General features: G+C 39.3%; 1 protein-coding gene across 2 annotated transcripts; it reads left to right on the top strand.

Moving 5' to 3' along the window:
- The first annotated feature begins 359 nt into the window (after positions 1-359).
- LOC127434055 (transmembrane protein 150C-like) lies at positions 360-14,945 on the top strand. Of its 2 annotated transcripts, none has more exons than XM_051686506.1 (8): positions 360-558; positions 1,159-1,278; positions 1,653-1,706; positions 8,105-8,137; positions 8,229-8,296; positions 8,820-8,947; positions 9,030-9,207; positions 14,732-14,945. In XM_051686506.1, exons 2-8 carry the CDS (start codon positions 1,205-1,207, stop codon positions 14,929-14,931), a joined length of 735 nt encoding a protein of 244 aa, XP_051542466.1. In that variant the 5' UTR covers positions 360-558; positions 1,159-1,204; the 3' UTR covers positions 14,932-14,945. The 2 variants fall into 2 exon arrangements, with proteins under 2 accessions (XP_051542466.1, XP_051542465.1); XM_051686505.1 differs by having other exon boundaries at positions 1,075-1,278.
- Positions 14,946-15,006: the final 61 nt, after the last annotated feature.

The following is a 15,006-nucleotide window of genomic DNA, read 5'->3' as shown; positions in this document are numbered from 1 at the left end:
TTAAATGTTGATCTGTTTCTCACCCACACCTATTATATCGCTTCTTTAGATGGAAGATTTAACCGCTTGAGTCTTATGGATTACTTTAATTCTGCCTTTATGTGATTTTTGGAGCTTGAATGGTCTGGTCACCATTCACTTGCATTGTATGGACCTACAGAGTGGAGATATTCTTCTACAAATCTTCATTTGTGTTCAGCAGAAGAAAGAAAGTCATACATATCTGGGATGGCATGAGGGTGAGAAAATGATGAGATAATTTTCATTTTTGGGTGAACTGTCCCTTTAACGTTCACTCGATTTGAATTAATCATTCAAAAGAACCGGTTATAAAACGATTCATTCGCGAATCGAAGACTGCTATGGCGTAGAATGTCTGAGGAACATTAAGCGGGTTAGACCGAGTCAGTTCTGGCCCGAAGTTTGCTTTAAAGTCTTCGTTTCACATTGCGCTTCAAGTCCCTCATGTTATTTCGGACATCTCACATACAACCGAATGCAAACGATGCCTGTCTTAGAGTCCTCGTGAAATGAAGAGGACACGGGTTTTATACACAGGTACGATATTGTACTCGCTGTCTTGAAATGACAGACGTGCTTTCCTCCATTTTATCGGCGGCGAAATAAAACAGTGAAAATGTATTTTTGACAGCCTCGCTGATAAATAACGCGTGGGCTAATATTACAGCCAAATAAATTTTGTCTCAGACGCTCGAGACTGTTTCGATTCAGAATACCTCATAATGTGCACAGAACACAGATATATTACTTCTCTAGGGATCCACGTTTCAAAACTTGAATCATTTAAAAACAGTTTAATTTCATATTTATACAATAGGACGTCCCTCACACACCAAGATAAAATGAGCTGCTAATTTTGACACATTTCCTAGTCTATTGTCTCCATCTCAACAACAGAGTAAACCCCATTTCAGCATCAGTGCTGTCCACTGCAAGAGCACGTAAATAAAGAAAGCTATTACTGATGCTGTAAAAAGTAGGCTATATGCGGGCTTTGCACATATCAGCAACACTAGGGTGTTTGAGTAAAATGTTTTGTGTGTTTGTTTTTAGACTGAACCCACTCAGCATACAGTATCAGACACTCTCCATGAAAATATGAGACTGGTCAGTTCTTTTATTCCTGTGTGATTTAAGTGTCCAAGTACTTTTGGGGGCAACAGGGGGCCGTTCAGAAGGAGTCATGAGGAAGTGCAGTCCATGGATGTTTCTGCCAGTTATGTTTTCTCAGTTCACAGCTGCTGGCCTATGGGTGGTGTGAGTATCCAGGATCTGCTTGGTCCTAATCCACTTAAGTATCTTAATTTAATTTCTAACTTTGTTTTAATGGCATCCTAAGTAGCAGTAAAAATGCATAAGATCATAATACAATAAACACATAGCTAGTGTTATTTTTAAATAATTGGACACTTATAATTGGTCGTTTATAATTATAATTAGATTTTAAAGCTCAATAGTGCCTACTTTTTTAAATCAAAAATCAATTCATATTATCTACAGTACAGGTGCAATTTTTAAATATCTGGGGCATTTTTGTCACTTTAGATGGTATTTTGCCTCAAGCCCTGGTTAATTTCTGACCCTGCATTAAACTTTAATAGCCTTTAAAAAAAATAATTTACTTAAAACAGGTATTTCATTGCTGTGGAGGATGAGAAAATCACCCCCCTAAGTTCAGAATACAAGTAAGTGAAATGTACCTTTTTTGCATGAGAGTTAAACTAATGAATTGGTGTTTCTTCAACATTTAGCACTGTGGATTTCTAGAAATGAAAGTTTTTTTTAAAACATTTTTAACAGTGTCATTTCCAGCATATCTCAAATTTTGTATTGTGTTTACTATTATTATGTTGTGGAAATAACACAGATGAAAATGATATTTTTAATGTTTTTAAAATAAAATGGCAGACTGCTTTGTCTTGCTAAAACTAATTTCGTAGCTAACATTTTATGTATCCTAAATACACACAGTTAAATAATATTTTACACTTTGTACATAATTTGGCAAAATTACAGCGTTATTGGAATGACGCCCGATAAAAATATGAGTGATATAATAAATGTTATAAGTGTAATAAGTTATAAGTGATAATTACTCAGAATTTTCTCTGTTTTCTTTAAACATCACTTGTCTCATATTTCAACTCAAGCATGCTCTTCACTTACACTTTAGTTGACTTGGTTCCCTTTCAAGTCGGTCACTTCAACACTGTGTCAGTAGCTGATGCTGTGGGAGTGCCGATCTCTGAAACCCTTTTCAATCACGAATATCTTGTTGGCAGATGGCACCAGAGATGTAAAATAACGAATTAAAAATACTCTCGTTACTGTAATTAGGTCGTTTTTCCCAAGAATTGTACTTTTTTAAGTAATTTAAAAATGGTGTACTTTTACTTGAGTACATTTTAGGTGCTGTAACTGTACTTTTACTGCGCTATTTTCCCTCCTTCTGTGTTCGCTACTTCCCTTTCCTGATTTTTATTTTTATCCATCAACGTGATTGGCTACAGAAAGTCTCGTGACTCCCGTCAAATCAAAACACACATAGAAAACTTGAACAGCAGCAGGCGCCAACTGCTATAAATTATCATGGATTTAGAGGACACCTCAGCAGTTCAACACCTGGACATCCATGACAGCACCTGAAAGAGCTTTTTGCAAAGAAGAAGGCCAATTGCTTATCGTGTCATGTGAGTTTAGCTTGCTCAAGCCAGTTGAGATATCAGCTTTTTTGTGATTAACATTTTTTATTTATTCATAAAGTAAACAAAGAAAAGCAAAACATATATACACAGAATCAACATTTAACCCCCACTATTATCCCTCCCAATCCCAACCCCACCCTGACCCTCAACAAACATTCCTGTGGTCACACATGAGTATATATATATATATATATATATATATATATATATATATACACACACACACACACACACACACACACACACACACAAATAAATAAATATAATAATCACACACATTTATAACTATACCTCTCTCTCCACTGCCCCTCCCCGAGAGCCCTCCAAGAACGCCAAATAGTTGCCCCATTTCCCAACAAATGAATCCAAGTTCTCTAGACTTCTAGATGACACTTCCTCGAAAGCCGCCAGCCTCCCCATCTCCGTGCACCACTCCTGAAATGGGGGTGCTCCAGCTGACTTCCATCCCCTTAAAACAATTTGTCTGGCAATCATAACATTGGTTAGGACCCAATTTTTTATGTGTTTATTCCCTATATTTATGACCGCCCCATCGCCTAAAATACAGAGTCTGGGGCAAAATGGAATTTGAGTGCCCAATACATCACACATAAAACTCTGAACCTTCAACCAAAATTCTTGGATCTTAACACACCACCAAAAAACATGGGTTGTGTCTCCATCTTCTGATTGGCATCGCCAGCAGGTGGGGGTGTCTTTAAGACCAAGCCTATACAATCTAGAGGGGGTCCAATAGAATCAGTGTAAAATCTTGAATTGCATAAGGCACACCCTTGGATCTCTAGATGCAGTCTTGACATTTTTTAGAATCCTAGCCCACACTCCCTCTTCCAATACCAAATTTTAATCTTTCTCCCATAATCTCTTGAGAGAAGTTAAAGCTCCGTCCCCCAGACACTGAATTAGCAGGGAGTAATACACTGATGTGTACACAAGGCCTTAATTACCTCGCCAAGCTCTTCCAAGGTTATCTCAGAATCAAGAGAATTTGTTTGCTCAGCCGTCAGTTTAAGAAGTTCTAATGGTTTCACAAAGTTTCTAATATCCTCATCAGTAGACGAAGACATGGAACTATAGAGATCAAGATAGAATTCTTTAAAAGCTTTATTAATATCAATGGCTGAGGTAAATATTTCACCACTAGCAGATTTCACTGAAGGAATGGTAGAAAAAGACTCTCTCTGCTTTATATATCTATCCAAAAGTTTCCTGCCTTGTCGCCCGACTCAAAGTATGACTGTTTTGCCCTAAATAGCCAAAACTCCACCTTCTGTGACAAAACAGTATTATATCTGTATTTCAATCGAGTTAATTCTCTGAGGCCATCAGACGACATTTGGCGCTTCAGCTCTGCCTCTGTACTTTTAATATTCCCTTCCAACTCCACGAGTTCTCGTGCTTTGGATTTTTGGTGAATGAGGCATACTTTATGATCCAGCCCCTAAGAACCACCTTAAGTGCCTCCCAAGCCACACCCACAGAGGATACCGAGGACCAGTTGGTCTCCATATAAACATTGATTTCAGCCTTTAAGATTTGTTGGAATTCAGGATTTTGCAAAAGGGATACAGTAACATGCAAACTATATGATTTCCTTTTCTCCATATCTGGCAACACCTCTAAACTCACCAGGGCGTGATCTGAGACTAAAATGTTTCCAATTGAGCAATCAACAACAGATGAAATGAGGGACTTAGATATATATATAAAAAAAATCTAGAATAAATCTTATGGACTGATGAAAAAAATGTATAGTCCCTATCAGATGGGTTCAAAAGATTTGTACACATCCTGTGAAGCATCAATGTTGCTCTAGGGGGCTTGCACACTTTTGCTTCACTATGATCAAGGACTGAGTCCATCAAAAGATTAAAGTCTCCTCCCAATATTATATCATGAGGGGTGCCAGCGACTTGCAGCATCCCTTCAAGATCTATAAAAAAGCCATGATCATCAACGTTAGGTGTGTAAATATTAGCCAAAATCAACATTTGCCCCTGAATTTCTGTTAAAACAATAATGACTCTTCCTAATTTATCATTAATCTGTTTGAGACATTTGAATTGTAGATGTTTACTTATCGATGTAATTACTCCCTTGCTCTTACTTGAGCCAGCACTAAAGAAAACATGTCCACCCCATATCTTCCCGAATTTTTCAGCTTCCTGTGGGGAAAGATGCGTTTCTTGAAGAAACACAATATGTTCTTACGTTTAAGAAAATAAATAACCTTCCTTCTTTTTATGGGGTGTCCCAACACATTCACATTCCATGTGGAGAGAGACAATCCACTCATATTAACATTTGACATTTTGACATGTTAGAAAAAATAGACTGTGTCAAAAACAAAATTATAAAGACTACATTCCAACATTAGAGCAACAAACAAACCCAGAGCTTCCCCCAGAAAAAAAAAGAAAAAAAAAACAGAAAAAAGAAAAACTTGTGCATTAACCCCACGTCCATCATTCTAAACTCAAACAGTCCATGTACCCCTACGAGTGTCCCCACGACAACTTTGCCATTGGATTGCTCAAGTCCGGTGCTTCAATACAAATTTTGTGAGACAGAATTTCAAACAGAAAATAATCTATAAAACAAACTCCAGCCAATAGGTGGGATAAACACAAAGACGTGTAGAGTCATCCACATAACTGTTCCAAAGGTGTGTTCCACCACAAAACAAACTCCAGCTGCTAGGCGGAACCAGCATAAAAAGAAACAAAGAAGGCACTCAGTTCCTCGGACGAACAAGTGAATGTTCAGTGAGTCAGGTCCACTTGGCTGCATAGAAAGTATCAAACAATGACCTACTCATTCCATTGACTTTATGAAGGACATTGCTTGCTCTGGGCATGTAAATATTTTGCGGCCATTTTTAGCATCTATTCTCAATTTGGCCGGGAACATCAGTGTATAAGCCACCATCCTTTGCTGTAAGAGTTTCTTGCATTCCTTGAATTGAGCACGTTTCTCTCTTGTGGAATTCGCAACGTCTGGGAACAAGAAAATGTTGTGGTTCTTGCAAGAAAGCCTTCCTTTACTTCTCGCCTCGTGTAACACGAGATCTTTATCGGATGATCTCAGAAATTTGGCCAGAATTGATCGGGGCCTGTCTCCCTCAGCGGATCTCCGAGCCGGAACCCTGTGAGCTCGCTCGATTTCCGGCTTATGGCCTGTTATGTCAAGCAGACTCGGGAAGAGCTCGTCTAGAAATTTTACCATATCTCGGCCTTCTTTGTTCTCTGGAATTCCAACAGTTCGGACGTTGTTTCACCGGCTATGATTCTCTAAGGCTTCCAACTTTTCCCAAACGCATTCCAAGTCTATCTTGGTCGCTAGCGGGTTAGCAGCTAATTCCCTCTCCGATTACTCCAGATAATCGATCCGTTTCTCAATGTTCGACACTCTTGTAACCAACTCAGAGAATTTTGTCTCCATGGCAGTGATCGAGTGATGTATTACAGTAAGATCCTCCAAGTCAGTTTTGACCTTCACCAGCATTGCTCGACAGTTGACGCTGAATCTATCCCGCTGCACCGTCCTAACCGAGTCCCAGGTCTGCGGCCCTGTCTGGGGTATCAGCTTGAGCAAATAAGTGTCTTTTAATGTTTCCAGAGCCCGAGGATTTTGAATTCTTTGACATATTGTCTTCATAGAACAGTTATGGATCAGGGTATATAGAATCTCACTGGTTTATGACATAAAAAGTATTAAAAACTAGCAAAGTGCGCAGAGCTCGCCGTTAACACGTCCAACCCTCGTATGGCGCCACGTGCCCCCCCCCCCACTTGATTAAAGTTTTAATGAATTAATTTACGTAGACACCATTTTGATGATAAAATTCAAATAAATAAACTGATCAAACTCTCGTCTGTCTCAGCGACTCAGTGACAGACAGCAGGGCAGTCTTGGTGGAATGCCCACTTTTGAAGCTTGACTGACTGTCATGCAGCAGCTTGTTCTGTGAGAGACAGGCAGAGATCTGATTGAAAACTACCTTTTCAAGTGTTTTTTGCCATGAATGGGATGAGAGAGGCTGGTCTGTAGTGTTCTACTTGTGTGGGATTAAGTGTAGATTTTTTAAGCAGTGGAGTTACTGGAGCTTGCTTAAACGTGGTGGGGAAAGTGCCTGTAAGTAGAGATGTATTAATTATGTGTGTGAGTGAAGGTAGGATGGACAGAGAGATGGCCTGGAGAAGGTGGGAAGGAATAGGGTCAAGGGGGCAGGTGGTGGGGTGGTTGGAGAGGAGGAGTTTAGAGACCTCAGTGTCGGTCAGAGGAGAGAAGATAGAGATAGAAGAGCTGCATGCTGGAGGTGGGTGTTTGAGCGGGCGTGGTGCTGGGAATGTACTGCTGATGGCTGTAACCTTAGTAAAAAAGGAGGCAAAGGCATTTGCTGTCAGTGAGGTGTCAGGCGGTGGAGCGGGAGGACAAAGGAGTGTGTTGAATGTACTAAATAGGCTGCAAGTGTCTGTTGTGTTGTTAATTTTGTCCTGATAATAGTTAGGATTTGCTTCTGTAATATGAATTTGTGAAAAATCCTAACTTAACTGGTCAGATCTTAACTTAAGGCTTAAGATAGGTAGTTTTCTGTAATACACTTCTGTCCACTAGAGGAGTCCCATATACAGTATGTTACACACACACACACACACACACACACACACACACACACAGTTTATTAGAAACACTATGGTTGTAATAAAGTACCCGACATGGTCTTCTGCTGTTGTAGCCCATTCGCCTCAAGGTTTGACGTGTTGTCCATTCTGAGATGCTGTTCTGCTCACTACAATTGTACAGGGTTATTTATTTAGGGAGATACTTTAGCCTTTCTGTCAGCTCGAACCAGTCTGGACATTCTCCATTGACCTTTCTCATTAACAAGGCATTTCTGTCCGCAGAACTGCAGCTCACTGGATTTTTTGTTTTGTTTTTGGCACCATTCTGAGTAAACTCTAGAGACAGTTCTGCATGAAAATCCCAGGAGATCAGCAGTTACAGAAATACACAAACCATCGCATCTGGCACCAACAATCATTGCTCAGACGAAATTACTGGGATCACTTTTTTTCCCCATTCTGATGGTTGATGTGAACATTAACTGAAGCTCCTGACCTGTATCTGCATAATTTTATGCACTGTTGCCACACGATTGGCTGATTAGATAATTGCATGAATATGTAGGTGTACCTAATAAAGTGTTCAGCGAGTGTGCATATATATATATATATATATATATATACAGTCTTTTATTTTTTATAAAAATCAACCCCTGGTATGCCCAAAGTTGAAGAAACACCCTAATAAGCGTAATTATAATATTAACCTCTACTACAATTTTCTGTTTATAGTAGATCAGAATCAAAATCTCCTCCATATATCAGGTGAATCTTTATGAACTTTATTTCTAATACCATCATTTGCTTTTTTTTAGAGGCCTGAAGGATCTTCTTAACTTCTTTCAATACCATTTAGTATTGCAGGCAATGCACCACCTGCCAGCTGTGTGTTCAGTCAAGTCATGAACATGGCGGCTTTTGTAGGTATGAATGCTGCTCAAAATTCTGTCAAAGGAGTCATTTTTCTTAGAAGAAAACATTTATCATGCAGTTAAGGAGCTAACAACATACAGCATTGTGTAGTCCAGTGGTTCTCAACTTGTGGGTTGTGACTCATGGGTCTGTTTTGCTAGGATAATGAACAGCAGGGCAAAACAATGCTAACCACAAAATAATTCAATGCAAGTAACCATAAAATTGTGCATGGTTAGGATAGCAAAATATATAGGCTTGTCAACTTTTAAAAGAAAAATGTGATACTATGTGGGTCGCCACTTGATGTCTAATGTAAAATCTGGGTCCTGAAGCAAAACCAGTTGAGAACAACTGATTTAATTTGCTCTAAAACTGTAGACCAATGCTGTTGTTGCAGTGTCCACATGGTCTACCCTTCTTACAGTATTATATTGCAGTATGTAATCATCACTTTAGTTCTTACTTTGTCTGTGCTACATAGTCAAAATGAAGCAAAACAATTAAAATAAAAAATTCATCCTTTCGGCTGTAGGATTTATTCTCGGAGTGCTGCGATATCTGCAGCTGAAACCGAAGATTCATAAACCTTGGCTCAACATCGGCAGTCTGGTGGCTTTGTCTCTCGCCTGCTTCGGAATGACTTTAGTTGGGAATTTCCAGGTATGAATCATTTCCAAGTGCTACATGCACCAGATTTTCCTAAACAGCTCGGCCCATTCTGATATTTTTCTTTTTGATGTAGCTGTCAAATGATGAGGAACTGCATAATATTGGCACATCCATGACCTTCGGCCTAGGCACGCTCTTCTGCTGGGTCCAGTCCTTCATGACGCTAAAGGTCAACTTGCATAATGAAGGCAAGCGAGCAGGCATCCCCCGGTTTCTGTTGTCCGGGGCAGTCACTTCCTGCATGCTGCTTTGTATCCTTCTTCCTTCCAGTGTAACCTCACTTAACTACAGCAACACATGTGAGCATTGCTTACTATTGTGAAGACAAACTAGTCAAATGCAAGCAAATTATACTCTACAATAGGGCTCGGGTTGATTTTTATTAAAAATAAAAGATTGTTATATATATAAATATATTGATATTTCTCAGCTTTTTGAAGACATTCAATTATATAACCAAACAGGTATTGTTGCCAAGTAGATTCAAATTGAAAGGGGCATTCAGTAGTTCTCTAGCTAGCGTTAGCATTGCTCTTCTTCGTGTACTTTAAGTGCCGATGTGACAGTAGTGTTAGACGCTGTACTGCCATCTATCGACCTGGATAAACATGATCGTCTCTGCTGCCTCCTTCAGCTCTGGAATATCATTTGCATCTGGAAAATGTCGGAGTTTGAGGTAATTTATAAAGTTATTTATTACTACTAGAATATAATTGCTTTGCCTAAAAACAAACGTCAGAATTCAAGCGAACAGTCTTCTACAGTTAAGGACAGATTATTATAGTCCCTCATATCAATAATCTTTGGAGACTGTCTATGCTTCACGTTATATCTAAAGACAGTTATTACCTTATTAGAGAACTGCTTAGCATGAAATAAACCTCAGTTATCTAGCGATACAGAATGTTATGGTAAAGGAAATATTAGAATTGTTTTTGATGATCAAATTTAGCATGTTCATGAATACTGTATTTGAAGAACTCGATTTGTTTCCAAGAAAACCAAAATCATGGTTTACTCAAAATCCACACCAATCGCTGTGCCAAGCTACTAAACGAATGAAGATGTATGCCATTTCATAGAGATGGAGGTAGATGGGGCCCCCCTTACTATAGCTGTGATAACAAAGAAAAGAAAATTACACATTGCTTTCCGGTTGCATTTGTAAACACAACTGAAAACTGTCCATTACCAACATACGTTGACTACACACGTCATTTTAAAAAGTTTTCTGTAAATTCCACTGATGCTATTTTAGAGAGTGGTCTAAACAATTAATAATGTCTTACCTGTCCAACAAAAAAGAAGCAACATCAGCATTACTACTCATGTTTTTCTCCATCATTAAATCTTTCCACCTTGTGTATGCCGTACCGATGTTTACTCTAGATTTTTGTATTTGCCGGTCTTTCTGTCTTCTTGCTTCTGACTTTTTTTGCTTTTTCGGCAGCACAGCTACTGAATCTCCTGTTGTCTCCGCTTTTAAAACACGATAATAAATATGTTCCATGGGCTGTGTCTGAAACCAGGAAAATACTGCCTTCGGAGGCTATATACGGAGGCAGGATGAAAATACGGTGCTTTTCAAACTGTTCATAGATCAGTTTCCTTAAGAGATCCATTCATTCAAAACAGCTGTCAGTTAAGCCATTAAGTGATTAGGCAGCAAGGCTGCCTACGTTTTCAGATACAGCCATTGTGTTCTTTTCGCTCTTCGCTTCACCAATCAACACTGCACTAAGCATAGATACGCATATCTACATAGGCGGCAGCCAATGAGCGCGAGGATTCTCTTCTTCGACGTTTAGTGAAACACAGCGGGTCATGTGATTTCAACATGGTGAAACACATTGAAAAATAAAAATCTCACGTGAGTGTACACCATTCAGATAACTCTTCACAAAAACACAATTAATTTGCTAATGTGTAAAACTTTTTAAATTAGCCCCAAATTACTGAATGCACCTTTAATGTTAGAACTATAATATATTTATATAAAACATATTTTCCATGTTTTTCCACTACAGGTACACAAGGAATAACATTTATTTTCATTTATGGGTGTTTCTTCAACTTCGGCCACTTTTAGCACTGTGGATTTCTAGAAAGTAAAGTTTTGTTAAAAAGTATTTCTCACATGTATACTGACTGACATAGTCTAACAGTGTATGAACATGCATCACAGGACATTTACATAATTTTTTTCTGAAAGCCATGAAAATTCCCATCTATTGTGTTTAATAGAATTCTGTGGTTGAAATGACCCTGATGGAAATTACATTAACGTTTTTGAAATAAAATGGTCGACTGCTTTGTCTTCCTAAATACGCACAACTAAATAATATTTTGACACTTTTTGCGTAATTTGGACAAAATAACAGTCTGATTGGATATGACACCCAATTAAAAAGGTTCTGTTCACAAGTCATATTTACCTTGATTTTTCCTTGTTTTTTCAAGCATCACTTTTTTCATAATTTTCACACAATAAATATCGAAATGGTTTGTTTATTTCACTCTTTGTAGATTTTCATTGTTTTAAACATGTAATAATTTGTGTTTTTAGAATGGAATTTCATTGTTTAATATTGAAAGTCTGTGTCTGGTACAGGGCTAAAACAGTAAAGTCTGTACATAAAAGGCAATTGAAAAGTACAGAAAATAAATGATGAAGGCCTGGTAAAAAGTTTCCAATTCAGTTTAATGAGACCTTCATATAACAAATAATTTAAAACAGTTAAAATCTGTTTCAATAAAAATCAAACCCTGTTACATGAAAAGCCCGAAGTTGAATAAGCACCCGCCAATATAACAATACAATGTAATAAATAGTAATATTTACTTATTTTTTACGCCACATGGAAACTTCCATGAACATTTTTTAGGCATGCCGCAAACTAATCATTGAATCAAAGTTTTGAATTTATTCAAGACTTACGAACTCTAAAAGCATTTTTGCTTCTGAAGTTTAAATCAGAGACACAATTAAAACATTGTAACTCTTATGCTTGCAAGTTGTGAAACAAGGAAGGATTGCAAAACTAGTCTAATGGCAATCTAAAGGTGCTGTAAGCGATTTTAGCCATTCTGGAACTTCCTTGAGTCTGAGCTGTTCAATTGGACACGCCTCCTCTTTCCAAAACACCGCCTTCCAATGATAGTGTTGAGACCAATCAATCAAAGGTGCCATTTATGGATGGGACAGGTGGGACATGTCCCTACCACTTTTTGCCTTTGCTAATTTTGTCCCCACCACTTTTTGAAATAGCTTCGTCAGGTAAATGAAAGTGGTGATCCAGTGCTGGAGTTGATTTTTTATGTTATAATGAGTCCTCGATACAGCTGGTATTAGTGGTGTTGAGTGACAGCGGGCACTGATGTTCTCTCGTGCATCCAGATGTGCAATCTGCACTGTACTCGCTCAGCTGTTCCGCAGCTTGCGCTCGCTTCCAGTTAAATCGCATAGCAAAATGCAAACAACTCATGATATACAGTACATCCACTCAGTACATATGCAATCTTAGTTTATTAAAATAAATAGTAACATTTAGGGCGGATTAGAACCCGGAACTCCTGGTATTAGAGAAGAAAATTTTACCATGAGACCATCTGGTTAAAGTTGTACTGCTCCATGCATTTTTCCACTGACTGTCAAAATCCCATCACTAACAGTGTTAGAGGTATGGATCAAGTTATTTAATTAATTATGTGAAATATTAATGGAACACTTAAATTGGTCATCAGGAACAACTATATCAAAACAGTAAAATATTATTTTACATTATCTGCACATAACCTTATTAATATTCATGAGTTTCCTTAATTCGTGACATCACAACCACCCTCCCCCTAATTAAAACTGTCCCTACCACTTTTTAAAACAAAGTGACGCCCCTGAACAATAGAGCAGCATTGCGTCTTCTCATTGTTGTCAAACGCAACTCTAGTTAAATAGCGCCCTCAGCTGACAACTGTTATGAATCTGAATATGACATCAAACCTGAATGTTCGGCTTCAACAACTACACTATGAGAACATGCAAAATGATTGACAGACAGAAAGCACATCAGTCGTCATTTTCGTTTGCGGTTTACACAGTCTGGTGCTGTCACAGAGACCAGTGAGATATCTCAGACTTATTTCAGTGATATTTTTCAGGGAGAAATAACATTTTCTGGATACCATTCCTTTAAAAAAATAAATACTTTTTTTTTTTTTTTAAAAACGCTTGCAGCCCGTTTAACAGCAAAATAAATATCCTCTTGAAAAACAAACCGCCTAAGGTGGTTTGCTGGTCTTAACTGGTTTAGTTGGTCTCCAAGCCTGACCAGCTGAAACGTGCCCAGAACCCCTCTAAAACAGACCTGCCCCCTTAAACTGGTTTATGATCGGGTTTCTTTCCAATCATTGCTATATTTGCAGTGTTGCTTGATTTTATATTACCAGCAAAATCATTGGAAATATACACCAATCAGCAACAACATTAAAACCACCTGCCTAATATTGTGTAGGACCCCTTGTGCCGCCAAAACAGTTCTGACCCACCAATGCATAGACTCCACAAGACCTCTGAAGGTGTCCTGTGGTATCTGGCATCAAGATGTTAGCAGCAGATCCTTTAAGTCCTGTAAGTTGCGAGGTGGGGCCATCATGGATCGGACTTGTTGGTCCAGCACATCCCATAGATGCTCAATCGGATTGAGATCTGGGGAATTTGGAGGCCAAGTCAACACCTTGAAGTCTTCATCATGTTCCTCAAACCATTCCTGAACAATGTGTGCAGGTAGCAGGGCGCATTATCCTGCTGAAAGAGGTCACTGCCATCAGGGAATACTGTTGCCATGAAGGGGTTTACGTGGTCTGCAACAATCTTTAGGTAGGTGGTACGTGTCAAAGTAACATCCACATGAATGCCAGGACCCAAGGTTTCCCAACAGAACATTGCCCAGAGCATCACACTGCCTCCGCTGGCCTGCCTTCTTCTCATAGTGCATCCTGCTGCCATCTCTTCCCCAGGTAAATGACGCACATGCACCCGGCCGTCCACATGATCTAAAAGACAGTGTGATTCATCAGACCAGGCCACCTTCTTCCATTGCTCCAATGTCCAGTTCTGACGCTTTCAGCGGTGGACAGGGGTCAGCATGTGCACTCTGACCGGTCTGCGGCTACGCAGCCCCATAGGCAGCAAGCTGCGATGCACTGTGTGTTCTGACACCTTTCTATCATGGCCAGCATTACATTTTTCAGCAATTTGTGCTACAGTAGCTCTTCTGTGGAATCAGACCAGATGAGCTAGCCTTCGCTTCCTACATGCATCAGTGAGCCTTGGGCACCCATGACCCTGTCACCAGTTCAACGGTTGTCTTTCATTGGACCACTTTTGGTTGGTACTAACCACTGCATACTGGGAACACCCCACTAGACCTGCTGTTTTGGAGATGCTCTGACCCAGTCGTCTAGCCATCACAATTTGGCCCTTATCAAAGTCGCTCAGATCCTTACGCTTGCCCATTTGTCCTGCTTCCAACACATGAAATTCAAAAATGGACTGTTCACTTGCTGCCTAATATATCCCACCCCTTGACAGGTGCCATTGTAATGAGATAATCAATGTTATTCACTTCACCTGTCTGTGGTTTTAATGTTGCAGCTGATCAATGTAACTTGAATATGCAATTTATCACCCAGCCCACACTATAATGAATACTTCACATGCTTCATTCACAGGAGTTGGCCAGTTTTCTATATTGCAGCCTTGACTTCCCATTACAGATTTTGCTCTAATGGCACAGCAGATGCACATGCACGCTGCCCGCGCTCAGTGGGCCCTGGTCATGTTTTTCCTGACTTACCTGGGCACCTTTGCCATTGAGTTCCGCCATTACCATTTCGAGATTGTGTGTAGTGACAACCAGGACCCTCCTCTCAGTCTGTCTGAAAGCTTCTCGGAGTATCAATCTGACCAGTTGTAGTCCAACTTTCACCATATCTGCTGAGCCCAGTACTTACAGTGTTTGCAATGTATCAGTCATGCATGTATTACTGAA

The sequence above is a fragment of the Myxocyprinus asiaticus genome, chromosome 43 (assembly GCF_019703515.2).
Source record: "Myxocyprinus asiaticus isolate MX2 ecotype Aquarium Trade chromosome 43, UBuf_Myxa_2, whole genome shotgun sequence".
Classification (NCBI taxonomy): domain Eukaryota; kingdom Metazoa; phylum Chordata; class Actinopteri; order Cypriniformes; family Catostomidae; genus Myxocyprinus; species Myxocyprinus asiaticus.
This window is presented reverse-complemented; position numbering and strand designations above follow the sequence as displayed.

Bases quoted from the DNA above. Each gene is read 5' to 3' on its own strand.
- LOC127434055 (XM_051686506.1), top strand. From the start codon at position 1,205: ATGAGGAAGTGCAGTCCATGGATGTTTCTGCCAGTTATGTTTTCTCAG. The intron at 1,707-8,104 runs GTAAGTGAAATG...TTCTGTTTATAG, and splicing joins CCCCTAAGTTCAGAATACAA to TAGATCAGAATCAAAATCTC. The intron at 8,138-8,228 runs GTGAATCTTTAT...AATACCATTTAG, and splicing joins AAATCTCCTCCATATATCAG to TATTGCAGGCAATGCACCAC.